The following is a 17,500-nucleotide window of genomic DNA, read 5'->3' as shown; positions in this document are numbered from 1 at the left end:
AAGACAATCCCAATGGATGCCCATTTAACCCTGCAGTGAAAAAACTGCATCAAACTACAGGTATTGATACAAAGTTGTCTGACGAGGATTCAGATTGATATGGTAAGACTGTATTTTTAGAAAACTGTTGAAAAATAGCTGTTTTGAGGCTGGCTCTGGAAGTACCGGAAACCACATACACGCCAATTTAAAAAAAAATGATGGTACAAAAGACGAGTGTAGTCTGGATAGCTCATTTCTCGATTGGCACACACTGAAGGGGGGTGAATTTTTTTCTAATGCGGCAATTTCGAAGATATTGAGATTACGAGTCCTCCAATGAGAGGCACAGCTGACTTGATTGACAGGTGGGAACACTGTAGCTGTTAGCGAGGAGGCTCAAAGCCCACCTCTTTACGTCACAATTGCTCGACAGCAGCAATATGGCTGCCGCCGACGATTGGCCTCAAACAGCGCTTCAGGAACAGATGGGTGACGTCACAGATACTACGTCAGTATTTAACACAGTCTATGCAATCAAAGCAATAATAACTGAATGCTGTGCATTTTTATGTCATAGAATCAAAATTCATGTTAATTTTTTATTCCAAACTTTTTTCTGCTCACAAAACAAAACAACCCCCCTTTACCACACTTAGTTCAGCCCCATGACACAAGCCCTTAGGCTGAGAAAGTAGAGGCGAGAGAGGAAACTGGAGCGACACATTTCTTATAAATTAATCTTGAAGACATGCCATGATAATTATTCTTAAAAACAATTATTAAAAATAATGTCATTTTTGAAAAAAAAAGAATGATTGAATGAATAAACAAATAAATAAGAAGACTGATAAGATATTGATAATAGGTAAAGTTGGCTAAATTATTAAGGAACACACTGACATGAGGCGAAGACATGAGGTGGCATTACAGTGAGTGTTTTCCCAAATAATGGTTGACATTACTTTTTCCACAGATGTCGATGATAAGAGAGCAGGTCGGCCGATGGCTGATATACAATGCCATTATTATGTTGTTGTTGTGGTTGTTGTTTTGCATTTGATAAAATACAACAATTTGATAATAACAACAATTACGCTATACACATTACAATATAATACGTATGGCCATCTTAGCCAGTAACCTTTTTTTGTTGGATTTTAAATCAACCCATGAAATAGAAACATAAATTGAGTTATGCTCTAGATTTCAAAACAGGACTGATATTTACGTCAGAAGCAGTATTAAACGGCATTATTCTGTATGTCATAACAATTTATATTAAACACTAGCCAGTAATTGTTTAAGATATGATATGTTGTTATTTAGTATTTAAAAAAAATGCTACTATTTAGAAAAGACAAAGGTGACGAAAGACATTCATTGCAGGGTGCATGAGAGTTATCACCATCTTTGTAAAACTGTCCCTAAGCCTATTTTTAGTTGTTTGTATATTGTCCCTGACAGACTTGGTTACAAGCCAAATGGTAAACGAGCAAAAACACCCATAAAAAAAACCCATAACTCTATCACTCACTTTGCACAGCCTGGTCATACCATCTATCAAGTGACTGGAGATCACAATGATATGATGGAGCAGTGTTTCTGTCACACTAATTCACCACTGTCTTGGATCAAACACTGTGCCAAGTTTTCGCGATGTATTTGCATGTACATTTCTGTGGTTTGGTAGTTTTCAGACTCCTGTTGACATAAGCCTGCTTGTTGAATCGATTAACGTTAAGCAGATGGGGCACAGAGTGATTATTTTAAGTGTCGAGCTGCAGCAAATGTTTGTTGCAGTGCTATGTGAGTCACAAGATAGTGAGCTTCTGTCTTAAAAAGTTACTGTCACAGGGTCGGTCATACTTATTGACATACTTTTGTAGATTATTGAAATGGCTGATGACATAAGTAACAAGACTGTGGCACAAGTCTTTTTGTAAACTTTGAATCGACTTTTGTAACTTTTTGTAAACTTTGAATCAAAGCATGATCATACTGAATTACCTAACTAGCAGAGTCCCTTTCTACTGAGATGTCTGAAGACTCAGTCTTGCCCAAGAACACTTAGGCATTTAACCTGACCCTTCTCCTCTTTTTCCTCAGGGGTAGAATGAATCAGAAGGTCTAAAACCCAGCTCTTATTGAATATTTAGCACTGAATATTGAATGCTGTTGGATGTGGAACGATATTGTTGACTAGAATTATTTGTTGTGATTAGCTGTGGCTACATTATCTTGTAAAAAAACAACCTGGCACTTCTTCTGGCACTAGATGGCAGAACCTGTGGCCAATCAACTTGAAGCACTTTGTCGCACTTGCTTAGGTTTTTCCCTCCAGTCTAAATTCTTGCTTGTGTTGTACGTCAAGCCAGTGTTGTGTTGCAACCATAATGACATTTATTGACAGTAGTACTAAAGAAATGTGAAAATGCACATGATAGTGATAGTGATAGTGATAGTGATAGTGATAGTGATGTAAAAGCATCACTGCACATGGTAATGCACTTGATTACAGCCCATTGTGGAAAGTAGAGTTGCATTGGTAATCAGATTTCATTCTACCGGTTATATCCTCCTCTTGATGAAAGTAAAATCCAATGTTAGTTTTCCTTTTAACTATGTTTTGGTCTCCACCAACTTAAGTAAAACATTGGCGTTTGGTTATACTAAATGATTCACCATTTTCATAAGCTTTGTGCTGCACATCAGTAAAGGGAGTTTCAGACCACTTGTACAGTAGGTCAAAGAACCATTAATGACTCTCCAGAGAAAGTATGATGTGTTATAGACGTAGTTGTGACGCTGCAGTGTTGAACCTGCTGTTTGTGGGGTGTCTTGGAATTTTCAGGGCGGATCAAAAGTCACATCTGCTGTGATGTACTCCTGCTTTGTACGGTCCTTTGAGACATGTTTTGGTGATTGCGTAGGATCTAAAAAATCTTGGCATGTATTTGACCCTGTAATGGTGAGTTCACATGTGCAGTGCTGCATTTGGATGAGAGCAAAGTTCTCTGTCTACATGCACAGTACAGCAGCTATGTTTGGATATCCATTAAAAGCGTTGAAGGAAAGAATCTTTCACCCCTGCCCCCTGTCTGTCCGTTGATCATAGGTTCAGGCCTGCGTCAGATGTTCTAGGACCTTTCCTCGCTTTGCCTGGATAAACAAAGAGATTTGGTGTGGGTTTGTGGGGAGGGGGGTTGAAGATGATGTTGCCTCTGGTCACAGATAGAGAGCGCCATCGTGACAGCACCCATGCGCTCTATAGCATTTATCTACCTCAGCTTTTTATAGTCAGTGGCCCTTCATGTGACTCCTCCTGGTACACTCTGAGCATGTGAAAGGCAAAGGGGCTGTCTCTGAGGAAATAGGCAACTTCACAACAAATAGCACCTCAGGGAGCAGAGAGCAAAAAGCCAGTCAGAGTAAGAGAAGGGAAACTGAGGGCCGAGCCAGGCGACGGCTTAATGTTTATACACCAGAGGAAGTGATTATGGAGCACTGTTTGACGTTGATGAACAATTTGCTCTGTGCGATTAGGAGTGAGGGAAGAGGGGAGGCAGGCATTTGGAAAGAGGGAGAGAGAAGCAGAAGGAGGTGATCTGTCATGCCTCCCTTCCCTGTAAATCAGACGTCCATATTTAGTTGGAGAGAGGGAAGGCCTAACAGTAATGTAAACAAAGCCTGGGAGAGGGTGGGAGGGAGGCAGGGAGAGTACATCAACACTAATGTCTGAGTCTACTGCTCGGCAGGCAGTCAGCATGGTCGTTAGGAAGGAACCAGAAAGGGGGCTGATTGGTTTCACATAAAGGAGAGGTTGTTTTCTGGCTTTTTTATGGGTTTTGGTGCACTTTTTCAACTTTGCAAGGTGGTTATTTGAACATTTTAACAAGATCGTTTTGGAGCAATCTTAAGCGATCAAATATTACAAAACGAGGAATGGACCAGAGGCACTAGCTTTACCTGTTCTTACGAAATCAAGACAAACGACTGTAGGAACTAATGGACCTCTGCTATATATTCTCTCAAGATCATTAAAATGTTTATTTGAACAATCAGACAGACACACATTGAAAGAAGCTCCTGGCAAAGGACGGGCAAAGGACAGGCAACGCAAACTGACCACCGAATTCTTTGCCATCCTCTGGTTCTCACCATGAGTGATCTCAACTCTGAGAGCTCGGAAGAAGAAGAGCAGGCTGATGTCAAGGAAAGGCCACAGGGACGAACAATTAACTGGCCCCCTCTCATTCAGCTCATACCCAGGTCCAAAGCCGGCTCCCCTGCAGGATCCCCAAAGAACTCACCAAAGGATTCCCCACGTGGGTCTCCGCGAAACTCCCCACTGCTCTTCAGAAAGCTGCTGATGAATCGTAGCATCAACCTCCAGAGACGCCGTTTCACTTTGGCCCACACGCCCAGGTAGAGTCGGTTACTCTGATGTCGAGACGGCAAAAGTGGCAATGCTTTGTGCTCCATTGAAATAACTACTATGGAAGCTTTGGTCTGTTGACAAGTGGATGAGCCTGAATAGATAACTTGTTCTCATTTGGAAATCTGTAGTTTTGGATTCAGAGCTGTTTAAAAAAGCACAAATGCCATACAGTGTTAAAGTGAAAAAAATCTATGGTACTTTCCACTGGCTTGCACTTAAAAGTTTTGCAGAGCTCTTATCAATGCTAAAATAAACAACAGTTGTCCTCTGTGTTGGTACATATTTCTATGAATTGCTGAAAACGGCGATGTACTCTTAGCCTATTTTTGGTGAGACAGCAGGGTCTCTTATCAGAAAAATGGTTGCCTTGAAGCTCATGTTATAAAATACTTTCTGACCACAAGATGCTGAAGTACTGATTCAGTTTGCAGAGAAATTTGGAATATCAAATCTTGATCCTGTCAACTTTTACTGTTCTAAGTAAACTGCTGCTATATTTGGAGCAGCTGATATTCAGTTTGCTAAGAACTTAAACGGCTGCAAAACTTATTTGGCTCTAATCGAGATTCTGCTCCACTCAAAGTCCTATAGTTATGGTGGGATGTCAGAAATGCTTGGTTTAGTAAGTGTTTAATTTGACTTTGGTGAATGTGTGCTCTGAAGCTTTTGTTTTACCTGTAAGCGCCATCACCTCAGTAAACACGCCACTCTCTGTGGATCAGCAGTTTGTTTTCCACGTCTTTGTTGACCGAGTACTTCTATCTGTCACCAACAAGACACCCTTTACTTACTGCAACATGACGATTGGTTTTCCCTTTACTCGCTAAAAACATGTTCTATATATTGTGACTCTAAATCCATGTTTGTGGTCGTAACTCTTGTTTGAGGAGAGTACAGCTGTTCTGCAGACAGATGCTCTGCTCTGGTGCCGGATGATAGCTTTACTTTTATGAGCTGTTACTTCATCAGGCATGACCTGCGATTCCAATGCAGTTCAAACATTTGCTTGTCTAACAATGTTAAGGCAGGAGCCGTAGGATCAATTAAAGCACACATGACCTCTACTTCTTGAGAGGGGAAGAATAATCAAGGTATTACGCACATCTGTGGAAAGATATACAAACAGTTGGCTTTGTTGTAGTGGGGGTGGGGGGTTGGGGGGGTTGTTTCCTGGTCGGTGTGCTTCCTCAAATGAAAGACACACTGTGGAAAATTGCAAAGTGCCGTAAAACCAATTTTTACACACATGCCTGCTATCTCTTGGTCGGTGTTTATTCTTCGCTCCATGACATACACACTCAGCTGTAGGCACGAAGCAGTTCTCGGCTGTTACTAGGCATCTACAACTTGTTGCGGTGATGTTAGATGACATCCACTTCAGTGAAATAAAATTAAAAGCCTAGGTGAAACTCTAGCTGGTGCTGTCAATGGCTGCCTTGCTTTTATTGGCAATACATGTGTATTAAACCTCTCTAAAGAAGCCAGTGCCTTGTAGAAAACTCAGAAAGTGTTTACAAGTTCATTCACCTTTCTAAACATGTCGCTGGGGGATCGTTTTACCCCAGGCGTTTAATGGTCTTGGACTGGATATTGGCAGAGATGTTCCTTTTCCAAGATTTACTGAAAGTCTCAGGCCAAACGGTTTCATTAATTTCCCTGTGTCTGTTGAAAATCTAAATATTAGAGGGTAGGAGTCCAGTGAAGAGGATTTCAAGGCTCACCCTGGAAAGTCAGAGGCTTGCAGTCTAGCACAGATATTCAACATGTCAAAGCTTTTATGTTACACAGACCCCAGGTCAGGCCATTACAAGTGTCCCTCTGCAGGGTATGTGCAGTGTCCCATAATGTCAGAGCTGAAATAAATGGATTGAGAAGAGTTATTGCAGGATGGCTGGCAAGAAGAAGGAATTAAACAAACTGGGGGTCCAGTGGAAAATAGATGTCGCAGACGGCTCAAATATAGAACATACCCGCAAAGTTCTTTTCACTTAGTGTCAAGATTGATTTAACATTTTTTTCCACTCCAGCGACAGCACATAGGATGGATTCTTTGTGGGAAACATTTCATAGAAATGTATTTTTCAAGCTTGTTGTGTGAGGAACAGTTAGTTTTGATTTTATAATGTTTTTCATGGAAGACTGTAGAATCCTTCTGGCCTGCTAAGAGCAACAATCATCATTACTTTGAGTCTGTTATTATTACAAATATGTTTCTAAAGTAAACTCGGATAGCAGCTAACTTCTTGCTATGGAAGGGATAATGTATAATGAATGGGTGGAAATACACATTAGAATCTCAACAGGGTAAATGTTCCTTGTGTGTCTCACACAAGCACCGGCCAGAGAGCTTTCTGTTTTTGCGCCCCTAAGCTTTGGAACTCTGCCTCTGGACATCAAAACGGCGAGCTCTCTGTGTGTTTTTAAAAGTAAATTTAAGACTTACTTTTTTAATCTAGCTTTTAATTTGGAGTAATTTATTCATAGCCCTGGACTGCATTATAATTGTTTTTATTATTTTTTATTATTTTTATTATTTTTACTATTATTTTAATAATTATTATCTTAATCATCGCTTTAACATATATTTATCTTATGTAATTATTTATTTATCTATTTATTTCTTGTATAAATCTGATCTTGCTAACGCTACTTTATTTTTAACTTTTCTTTCCACTATTACTTATTTTAGTAATTTTACTGTATTGATTTGATTTGATTTTTAAGTATTTCATTTATAATCATGCCTTTTATAATTTTACCATTGCTGTTTTCTGTTTCTCTGTTATTCTGTGAAGCACCAAGGGCTGAATGTTTTTATGTATGAAAGGTGTTATATAAACAAGTTGAGTTGCGTTGAGTTGAGTTGAGTTGAGGACCCAACACAACCCGTTCACCATTTATAACCACAAGGTCATCAACTTAAGCCATTAAAACGTTGACACAAAACATTGAATTGAAGTTCCCTTGGAAAACAAGATGTTACATTGCGAGGGGTTTATCCCGATAAATACATTTCATATATAATGATTGTATTCATTTATTAATGATTTATTACTGAGTTTAAAAAATGTCCCTCTGGTTTCATGGTCAGTGATGCAACAAATTCCTATCATCCTTAACCCCATTCATGTTAGAGTTCAAGTACTTAAGGAGTTGTTCAAAAGTGTTTATATGTGGGATTTTCACAATATGAGCAGATGAAGATTATTGTTGCATTTCCTGTTCTTTCCACTAGAGGCTGCTGTGTTGTGAAATGTGGGCTTGATGCTAGAGGTGGTTGTGTTTCCCTTTCTGTAACAGAGTAGAAGAAAGAATCATGCATTAGCTGGAGTATGGCGGGGTAGAGTAGTTTGGATATAATTGATGAAGATGTTGGTATCTATGTTAGTAAGCAGCCTTTTCTGACTTTGTGATCAGTTGTGACAAATGGACAAACCCTTAAAAGCTACTCGGCCTTTTGCATTTTACTCCATATAGCACTACAAGACCCACTTACATAATACACATTCAAATATAACCCAAAAGTATGTCACAGGAACACATAAAAATGACATTAGTAGGAACAAAGTACTTTCAGACACTTTCAAATGCCACCTGAAGTCAACATGAAGAGCGTTCTGTAACTGGATAACTGCTATGTTTACGTTACGCTCATCCATTGAAATAACGAGCATCAGGGATTCCTCGGCCCAGCTTCAGTCTGCACATTCAAACCTGATGTGTACAATGGGCTGAATAGATGTCAGATGTGTTGTAACAGATACTTCCTGTTCACTCCTCTCTCACATTATGACAAATGAGATGTTTCCATCCTCTGCTCATTTTGAATCCTCTGCTGTATTTTCACAGTCATGCACTTGATGACATCGAATGTTTAGTTAACTGTGAAGAGGGTATTGTGCAAATAGGATGGATTATACACAGTATTGAAGAACTGATTGACTGATTGGTGGACTATTGTTGTTGCTGGCATGGAGGTAGGACGGTTTCACGAAAAGAGGAACTTACCCTCTCTCTGTTAGAAAATGATATGCACTTTTGCACTTTTTGACTGGTACTCTTCTGAACACGTATTTTCACACTGGAACACTTTCTCATGCAATAAGTGTCTCTGTCTGTACGCTGTCTTTGTGCAGTCTGCTCTCGCTCTTCCCCCCCCCCCCTCTCTCTCTCTCTCTCAACCCCTCAACACCCCTCCCCTTCCCTCCCCCTCAGCAGTATCTCTCACTCTCAGGGGAGAGAGTGTCGTTGTTTGTTGTTTTAAGCCCGAGTTTGGTCCCACCACTCTCAGGAGAGAAGAGAAGAGAGAGCAGAAGTCTGTTATGGCCCGCTGACAGGGACGACTTGGGACGGCCCACTCCAGGGAGCATCTGATGGGATTTTAACACTCTCTTTCCAGTGCATTTTTTTCCCCCCCACTAAGAATAACTTTGCTCAGTGTGTTGTTGGTGCAGCATCACAGAGGCAGCGCTGTATTCAGATGGACAACTTTTTACAATAGTGCTGGATTTGAGCTCTAAGGAATGAATGTACCTGAGGCACTTCGCTGGGGAATTTTACATCTTATTTCGAAGAATTAAAGCTCCTAAGCTTTCCTATTTAGGACTACGAGGAGAGAGAAAAACACACAAGAGAGGAGTTTATCTTGGCATGTCTGTGGAGATCAGTGATGAACAGAGAGGAGATAGAGCAAGGAAGTAGTCCTGGCTGACACCATCCTCGCTACTCCACTGTCAGAGAGATGATATGCTGAATCCCTCTGTGATTGGTCTTCATCAGCCAAGACTTTTTTACCTTTTTAGGATGTTCACTCACACACGTGCACACATGCTGAGCTGAACCTTTCTGATTCTCCTTTTTTTCCCACAAAAACAGAAGGACATATCCGGACAAAGGCTGTACTGCCAGTTGAATTTCCAGTTTGATGCACTTTGATCTGTTGATTCTGCGCTGACCTGGAAGTATCTAATAAACACATTTGGGGGATCTCACTACGCCTTACGTGCTGTTTTATTCACCTCTACTCTGCCTCCTCCGAAGTGTAGCCGATGACACCCTTGTGTTTTCCTGTTTTACATTTGAAGTTCATGGACCAGTTCTTCTTTCACCGGCCTATCAGAGGGACCTGTCTCTTCTCATAACTTGTTGTGACCACGGACACAATTCTGGGGCAGCTTTTCCTCTTTGATTTATGCTGACATGGGGGCATTGATCATGCCACAGAACTTCATTTGGCTTATCCCCTTCCTCTCAAAGCTGTTTTTCTGATGTCCCCCTGAACTCAACCTAACTCCTCCTGAACCTGACGATAAAATGATGAACAAGGACTCTCGCTTTTCAAGGAAGATGCAAGGCAACTTTTCCAGCCGCAGACACTCGTGTATTGGGTACGTGTGCTAAGAGTTTTTTGATTACAACTGCGGTAACATCATACATTCATGTTTGTGCACATTCCAAGGAAGCAATGGGAAGGTGATTTCTCTTGTTGCTGTACCTGTCAAGTACAGCCTGTTTTCATCTTTTAAAATGAAACCAGCAGAAGAAGAATTGTTTGACTCTGCTCATCTGTTGCTGTGTTTACAGTAATATCATGTTGTGATGGCACTAAGGAGCTTAATTCTGTTGTTCAACTGGGATGTTTCAAACCCCAGCCTGAGAGTACATTTAGGTTGCTTAAATTAGATTTGCTGAAGAAAAAAGAATGCATGGAGGTTGGTGGTCGAAAGCACAATAACAAACAATAATTCTTGCGGTGAGTCTGCACCTGTATCCTGTTTGAAACTCTGACTTAAGTCAACCACCGCAGAAGCTAACGCCTACCAAATGATTCAGTAAGCAGTGGTGAAGGGTGTTTATGTTGGTGTGCAGGGTGCTGTGGTTGGTTTTGCAGGCCTCAGGGTGGCATTTTGGATCGATGGCTCTGTCCACTGATGGACCTCCTTGCGGTCTCTGGACTCGAGCCAAGCCAAGGCTTCCATGTTAGACACGGCATAGACGTCATTTGGTCCAGGACTTCAGTTTCATAAGAGGACTGAAGAAATATTGGCGCACTCTGGAAACTTGTTCATGAGAGCCGCAGATGGAGCCGATTTCATCTCTGTTTTCTATCTTGTCCTCTAGGAAACCAAACAGACACGAGTAAGATAGTGTGTAGTATGAACTTTTGCCGTTGTAACTTGCTTCTTTGTTCACACACTGAGGAGACTGATTGACTTGATTTTAGATGTAACTTGATAGACTTGTGTAATCAGCAGGCCAGATTCAGGAAAAACATAAAATCTACTTCAGCTTTATGAGATCCCCGGACACGCCATTAAAGAAGTTTACAGAGACGTAAAACTGGGAGTCATACAAACATAAATAAACAGACACATGGATATGAAGACATAGATAACCCACAACCAGAAATGCATCATTTAAACATGGTATAATGCTGAACTTACTCATAGACTCAGCCTTTTCTTCCTTTCAGATTCACAATAAGTTTTTTTTTAGGTTTTCGTTATACAGAGGGGGGAATATTTCCTGAACTCTGGGCATAAGGCATGTGCCTCGCGACTGTCATCCAAACTCCTCCAGCACTGAGTCTGTTCGGATCATATGAGGAGATCAAAGCAGGAGATTTTGGACCACAGAAGTGCAGAGAGGAACAGAGCAAGCCTCTGTTCTCTTTACCTGATTTGTACATTCAAGGCCTTGGCTGAAAACAAAGCACTGAAGAGAAAGAACTTGCTGGAAGGTTCAGACCCAGCAAACTGAGAACTTGTTTTTCATATCCAGAGCTAGTTAAGACAGAGGTGTATTTCAAGTGTGGTGGAGGGGACCACTAAAACTGGGTTTATTTATCACAGCGGTGGTAAAGTAGTTTAAATAGTGGCTAAATTCTTTTGTAAATGACTAATTTATCTCTGCCTTTTTAACACACACACACACACACACACACACACACACACACACACACACACACACACACACACACACACACACACACACACACACACATACACACACAAAGCTGTCTTTTGTAATCCAGATGTGTCCATCAACAATAGAGACAGCTCTTATCCCCACTTGTACTAAAAGTACCAGGGCACTATTCATCCTGCTCTCTGACTATGTCACACACATACACACATACACACACACACACACACACACACACAGACACACACACACACACACACACACACACACACACACACACACACACACACACACACAGACACAGACACAAACACACAGAGTCACACGCTCCTAGTAACCTTTATATAGCTGTCCTAACAGTGCAGTGTATTGAAACAACACATCGTCTCTGCATTAAGCCGCTCTAGGCCTGATTGTGAGTCTGAATTAAGAGGAGAGTTAGTTCTACGTCATACTTCATGACAGTATGAGAAAGTTCCATTCATTCAAAGTAGAGAACGATGGGATGACACAAGAGTGCGATGTGGGCAAGAGCAACCGGTGCAACGGCTGATGGACTGGAAAAAGGAGATAATTCAGACAAAGGCACAGACGGGAGGGTGGTGAAGCAGTGATAAAAAGGACATGTGGTGTGATAGCACTGCATTTAGCCCAGAGATAGTGACAGGAAGGAGAGGGTTGGACTGAGAGGACTGCCCCGAGGTGTGAGAAGAACACAAAAAGTGTTTTGGAGGTGGTCAAAAATTAAATGAAAGCGAAAGTGATTGTGACTTACAGAATAATGGGGAAAACATGAAAAAGTGTCAAGTGAGGCCATCCCAACCAAAGGGCAAGAGTGTCAATGTCAGAGGTCCCAATATAGCTGCCTGCCCCCTCCCTCAAACACACACCAAGATTAGTCAATAGGGCCTGTGTGGCTGTGGCGGGACGGCCGCTGTGTGCGTCACTGCTGTACTCCATATTTTCAGCATGACTGATTTCCCCAATCGCCTGCAGAGCCTCATTGATTTCTGAGGCAGGAGCAGCACTAACGCCGCTGAAATTCACAACCAGTATCTCTATTGGAGTTTCTGCACACATTGTAATTCATTATCAAAAGTCTGGCTGGATTGGTGAAACAATATAAAGTCATTTACATTTTTTTCTTAGCATTGTTTGTCCTTAACTTCACATAGTGCTGCTATTTTAATCATTAGTATAAAACTTAGAGATTATACATCATACATTAAATGAAGATACATTGTTTCCTAAATATTAACACAGTCTGATCAGAAAATGTTAAATCTGTAATTTTGTCACAGGGCCTAGTGGTCTAAGTGCGCCCAATATACAGAGGCTATAGGTATCATCGCAGAGATTGCTGATCGACTCCCAGCTGTCTTTCCCCACTCTCTACCCCCCACATGTCCTGCCTCTCTTCAGCTGTCCAATCAATAAAGGCCCCAAAAATATTAAAACATTTTTAAAAATCTTTAATTTTTTGAGGCCTAGCAAAAAAGATGAATCAGAAGATCTGTTGAATGAATAACATAAATCTAAAAATCTCTATTTGTATCTGACATTGTTTTTCATTGACTTTTCAATGTACATTGTGCATTATACAGACATATATATCATATATGATATCATGTCATCATCTTGTACCATACAAAAGTCACTTTTTTGTTATTTTCTCCCAAACAAACAAAACACCCCTTCCCACCCACATTCATCTCTCTCTCAAAGTCTGCTATGCACACATGAGAGAATCTCTATTAGAATTAAAGGTACCTTGAAAAAAGTAAAATATACATCCACATATACAAAAATGTGTATCTGACATTGTTACTCATTGTTATATAGCTCTGTGATACAGCAGAGTCAGGATGATTGTTCATTGTAACCACTAGAGGGAGAAATGAACTAAGTAAAGCCCACAGACCGTTACAGAGCAACAACAGCGATTTGTTTGACGGAGACAAACACAGTGTTGGTTTGACAGGTTGTGATTCCATTTCTAGGACAGACAGACAAAAACCATGTTTCACTAATTAGATGTTTAAAGTGCTGTAGAGATTTGTGGTGAAAGAAATAAATTTTACATTTATATTTATGTGACTGATTGAACAGTTATTCTTATTTTTCAGTCAGTATCACATTTTCTGTACTTGATTTGTATGTTAGTACTTCTATGCACTACATTTTTCATTCATTCATTCATAAGAATTGTATTTGCTCTCTTCAGTGTTTGACAACACAACATATTCAATACACATCTTCACAAAATAGAGTATACACTGTCCATGAACAAACAGGAGCAGGAAGAAGAAAAACTTATAATACCTGCCCCTCCCCTTAATCACAACATAATCTACCACTAAACCAGACGGCTAACCCGTTGGTAATCACCTTCTCTTTTCTCCAAATATCAAATTTAACAATGAACACTGAAACAATCAAAGACAGATTTACTGGATGAGATTGTAGTTCCCCATTATTGACCATGATTGAGCTTCTTTTGGCCCTTGTTTTTTTATTGTTTTTGTTTGTTTTTTTATTTGTAACTTTTTTAATGTAACAAGACAAAACAAACACAATCAAACAGGGGCACAGGCATGTGAAATTAAATAAAATAAAATTGATAATATGAAAAATAAAATGAATAAAATAAACAGATACATAAATTAATAGAAAACACTTGAATAAAATTCTAGTTGAAAAATAATTTTAAATGACAAAATAAATGAAGAGATGTAATAAAATAAATAGAAATACATAAATATACATACAAACATGCACACACATGTATATGTATGCATACACATACAGACACACATAAATCTTGACCCTTGTTTTACCTACAAACAGCTACAGCTGTAGTAGTGGCTACCTGACATATAGGGGTACATTAAGTGTACCCCTTTAGCTGCACATATCTGCTGCTTTCTATATTCATTTGCATGTATGAGACACCCTTCAAATGTCTATGTCCCAACTCTTTCGGGCTATGTGTGTATATAATTGCATGTGTATTGACATATGTGCTCCAGCCTTTCATCCATCCCATCCCCAAATCAGATGAGCCCCAAACCCCGCTGTCATGCTAGCAGATGGCAGCCTAATGAATCATGAGGCGACACACTGATAGCCTTTACTACGGTACATGCTGTAACATGACGTTTAACATCACAGGGACTCAGTTAAATATAGGCTGCTAGCAACAGCCACATGCTCACACCTGGTGCTGCTGCTTTGTTGCAGACGCAGTGTTTAAGATGACATGTAGACCAAGGAAAAATGTGGTTTAAGTTTTTGTTTCTCTTCCTTGGAACTTTCCTTTGATTTGAAATAAGAGAAGCCACTGCTCTATTGATGGGGCATTCGATGAGATGCAACACTTGCATTCTTGTACTGTTTTCATTTGTGATGCAGGTATTGTGTGGTGCTGCATTCTTTTCTTTTTTAAGGGAAAACAGAAGTTGTTTTTTTCTTGCCGAGTGCAACACCAACCACAATGTTAGTGTACTGTGTCTTGCCAGTGTTGCTTTTTGAAGTTTCTAAACTTTGCAGTACCCACACTGGTTCCCTCTACAGCTTCATATTGTACACTGGAGGATTGTCCAAACCAATGGAAAGTTACTTTCAGTTCTTGTGGAGCTCAATGTCCAAAGATAGAAAACATGCAAAATATTGAAACATGTCTTAACGTGTGTGTATATGTACACCAACAAAACTTATTAAAAGTAGATTGTTCGATTTTATGAATGCAGCAAAATAATACTTTGACTCAGACTTAATGCTATTTTTTAGGCACACAATTGTTTTTAATGTCTGGTGGAAGTAGGTGTTAAATTCACAACACCCTTGTTGGCCTGGCAGCTGTTTTGAATCTGTTATAATGAGACTTCATCACCTGTCAGAAGTGAGGGGGTGTTTATGAGGGGCTTTGTGATGCTTTCTGGGAAATTTTAGGAGCGCTACGCCTCCAAGATAAGCTACAGTTATAAATAACTTTTCAATTGATGAGCAACCTTACTGCATGATTGAATTGCCACCCCTCTTCCAACACCCTTCCTTAACAGTGTTGTATTTGTTAAGTTACTGTATAATGTATATTGAAAGGTAGGGATGTAACATGGTATGATAATATCACAGTAACATGTCCACTGTACAGTATTATTTGTTGTTTTTGAAGACAAATGAAGACTATGAAACAAATACTGTTTATATAGATCAGAGTAGTTCATGACGTCCAATCATCCATTATCTGTGCACCATTATGAGGAAGTGAGTCTGTAAACGCTTCCTTAAGAGTCTTCCGGCCTGGTTCGATTCTTTTTCCTCACATCTTCCCGAGGTGATGATTTGCAAAGTGGCTTTTCATATTACGCGTATTCCCCAACATGTTGGTCACTGCAGTCCAGTGGTGTCCATGTGTATTGTTTTCTGTTTGTCCGTCACCTGTTTTTCTTTCTTACTTCTTGACACAGGGAAACCAAAATGCTTCCACACCACGTCTGATTTAGAAGATGATAGAGCATTCATCCTTCCATCCATCCATTATTTTGACCGCTTATCCCGTTTTGGGGTGGCGGGGGGCTGGAGCCTATCCGAGCTGACTACTGGCAGAAGGCAGGGTACACCCATGACAGGTCACCAACCTATCACAGGGCAAACACGGAAAGACAGACAACCAGTCATGCACACACTCACACTTACAGGCAATTTAGAGTGACCAATTAACCTGGTGAGCATGTTTTTAGACCTTGGGAGGAAGCTTAGAACCCTGACAAAACCCACATATGCACGGGGAGAACATGCAAACTCCTCACAAAAAGGCTGGGGATTCGTACCAGGAACGAAAACTGTTGCCTCACTTGCTGTGAAGCAACAGCGCTACCCACTGCACCACTGTGCAGCCTTGATAGGGCATCCACAATTCCAAAATTGTCTTCCTGTTCCTCACCGATCCACCGTTTTCGCTGAGACATCGTGCAGAGCACAAAGGATAATGGAATCTTTTGAATGATGACGTGGCCACAAAACAGCCTAATTTAGCTAAATTAGCTTTTTCCCCACCACTTTTAATTTAATTTAAACAATAAACTCCTTCACTTAGCTTAATTTGACCCCCTGTGACTTTAAATACAAAACAAAGACTGTGTGAGAAAACAAAAAGAGAACATCAAGCATATTGCATCATTATCACATCATTGACTTACATGAACCTCTGACAAAGAAGCGGCACAAAGTGACTGACATTGACATGGAATATAAAGGCTTTATTCAGAGTTCATTATCTCACATCACGGAGTTCATGCGTTCATGCTGTCCTCTCCGAACACATCAAACTGTTTTACAAGGTAAAACATAATTAAGTTAAATGAATTCCATTTTCTTCTCGTTAGGCTTTGACTGTGTTTCATTTCTTGTTAATTTTATGGCACTTAAGTTCAACATAATTGGTTGTCAGTGAACAACATGACAGAGGAAATGAATCAGTGTCAGCTTTACAAACAAACCACAAACAGACAATATGTCCATTGACAGGAACAACTCGGACACGAAACGTCCCCGCCAACCTCAAAACAGCCCTGTTATCCCGGATCGCTCGCCATGCTTCCATGTAGCCAACACATGATGTCATGAGGCCCCCTTTGCAAGTAATGGATGATTAAACCCACAACTGAGGGGTCGGCCAGGATTTATGTTGTCTCACCGTTTTATGAGTCTCAGAGATTACCTCGCCACATTGTCTTGGCTTCACGTCTCGCTTGTCCGTCTACAGACGAGTTGTGAAGATATTGAGCAGAACTAAACATTTAAAGTCTGTCTTTCCTCAAATGTTCACTCTCTTCCCCCATGCTGACGCAGATACATGAACTCTGTGAAATCCTCTGGTACACTGCCAACCAGTAAGTGTGTGTGTGTTGTCCACTCTAGATAACAAGCAAAAGACTCTTGAACCGTGTTGTTTCAGCACTTTATTCTTTTCACTCAACACATGAGAACAATTTTCCCTGTCATGAAAATGTGTCGAGATGACATAAATCCTTAGCTCCTAACATAATGTTTGCATCAGGACACTGTTCGTTTCACTGGTGATACATTTCTTTAGTTTAACAGGCTCAAGGGCAGATCACATGTTAATGCCTCTTTATGTATTTACAGTGTGCA

The 17,500-nt window shown here is 40.4% G+C and overlaps 1 protein-coding gene across 3 annotated transcripts in view; it reads left to right on the top strand.

The window, feature by feature from the left end:
- The window catches only part of pde4ca (phosphodiesterase 4C, cAMP-specific a), a 69,173-nt gene that overhangs the window by 14,386 nt on the left and 37,287 nt on the right, over window positions 1-17,500 (top strand). The window contains exon 1 of one of the 3 annotated variants that reach the window (XM_034703564.1): window positions 8,689-9,807. The exons of the other annotated variants lie outside the window; for them this stretch is intronic. Within the exon in view, the coding sequence (XP_034559455.1) occupies window positions 9,734-9,807 (74 nt within the window). The 5' untranslated portion in view covers window positions 8,689-9,733. Of the gene's footprint in view, window positions 1-8,688; window positions 9,808-17,500 lie in introns of those variants that run through there. 3 annotated transcript variants of the gene reach the window in all.

This window comes from Notolabrus celidotus, chromosome 15, assembly GCF_009762535.1.
Source record: "Notolabrus celidotus isolate fNotCel1 chromosome 15, fNotCel1.pri, whole genome shotgun sequence".
Taxonomy (NCBI): domain Eukaryota; kingdom Metazoa; phylum Chordata; class Actinopteri; order Labriformes; family Labridae; genus Notolabrus; species Notolabrus celidotus.
Note: the sequence above shows the minus strand (reverse complement) of the source record. Positions and strands in the feature narration are given on the sequence as shown.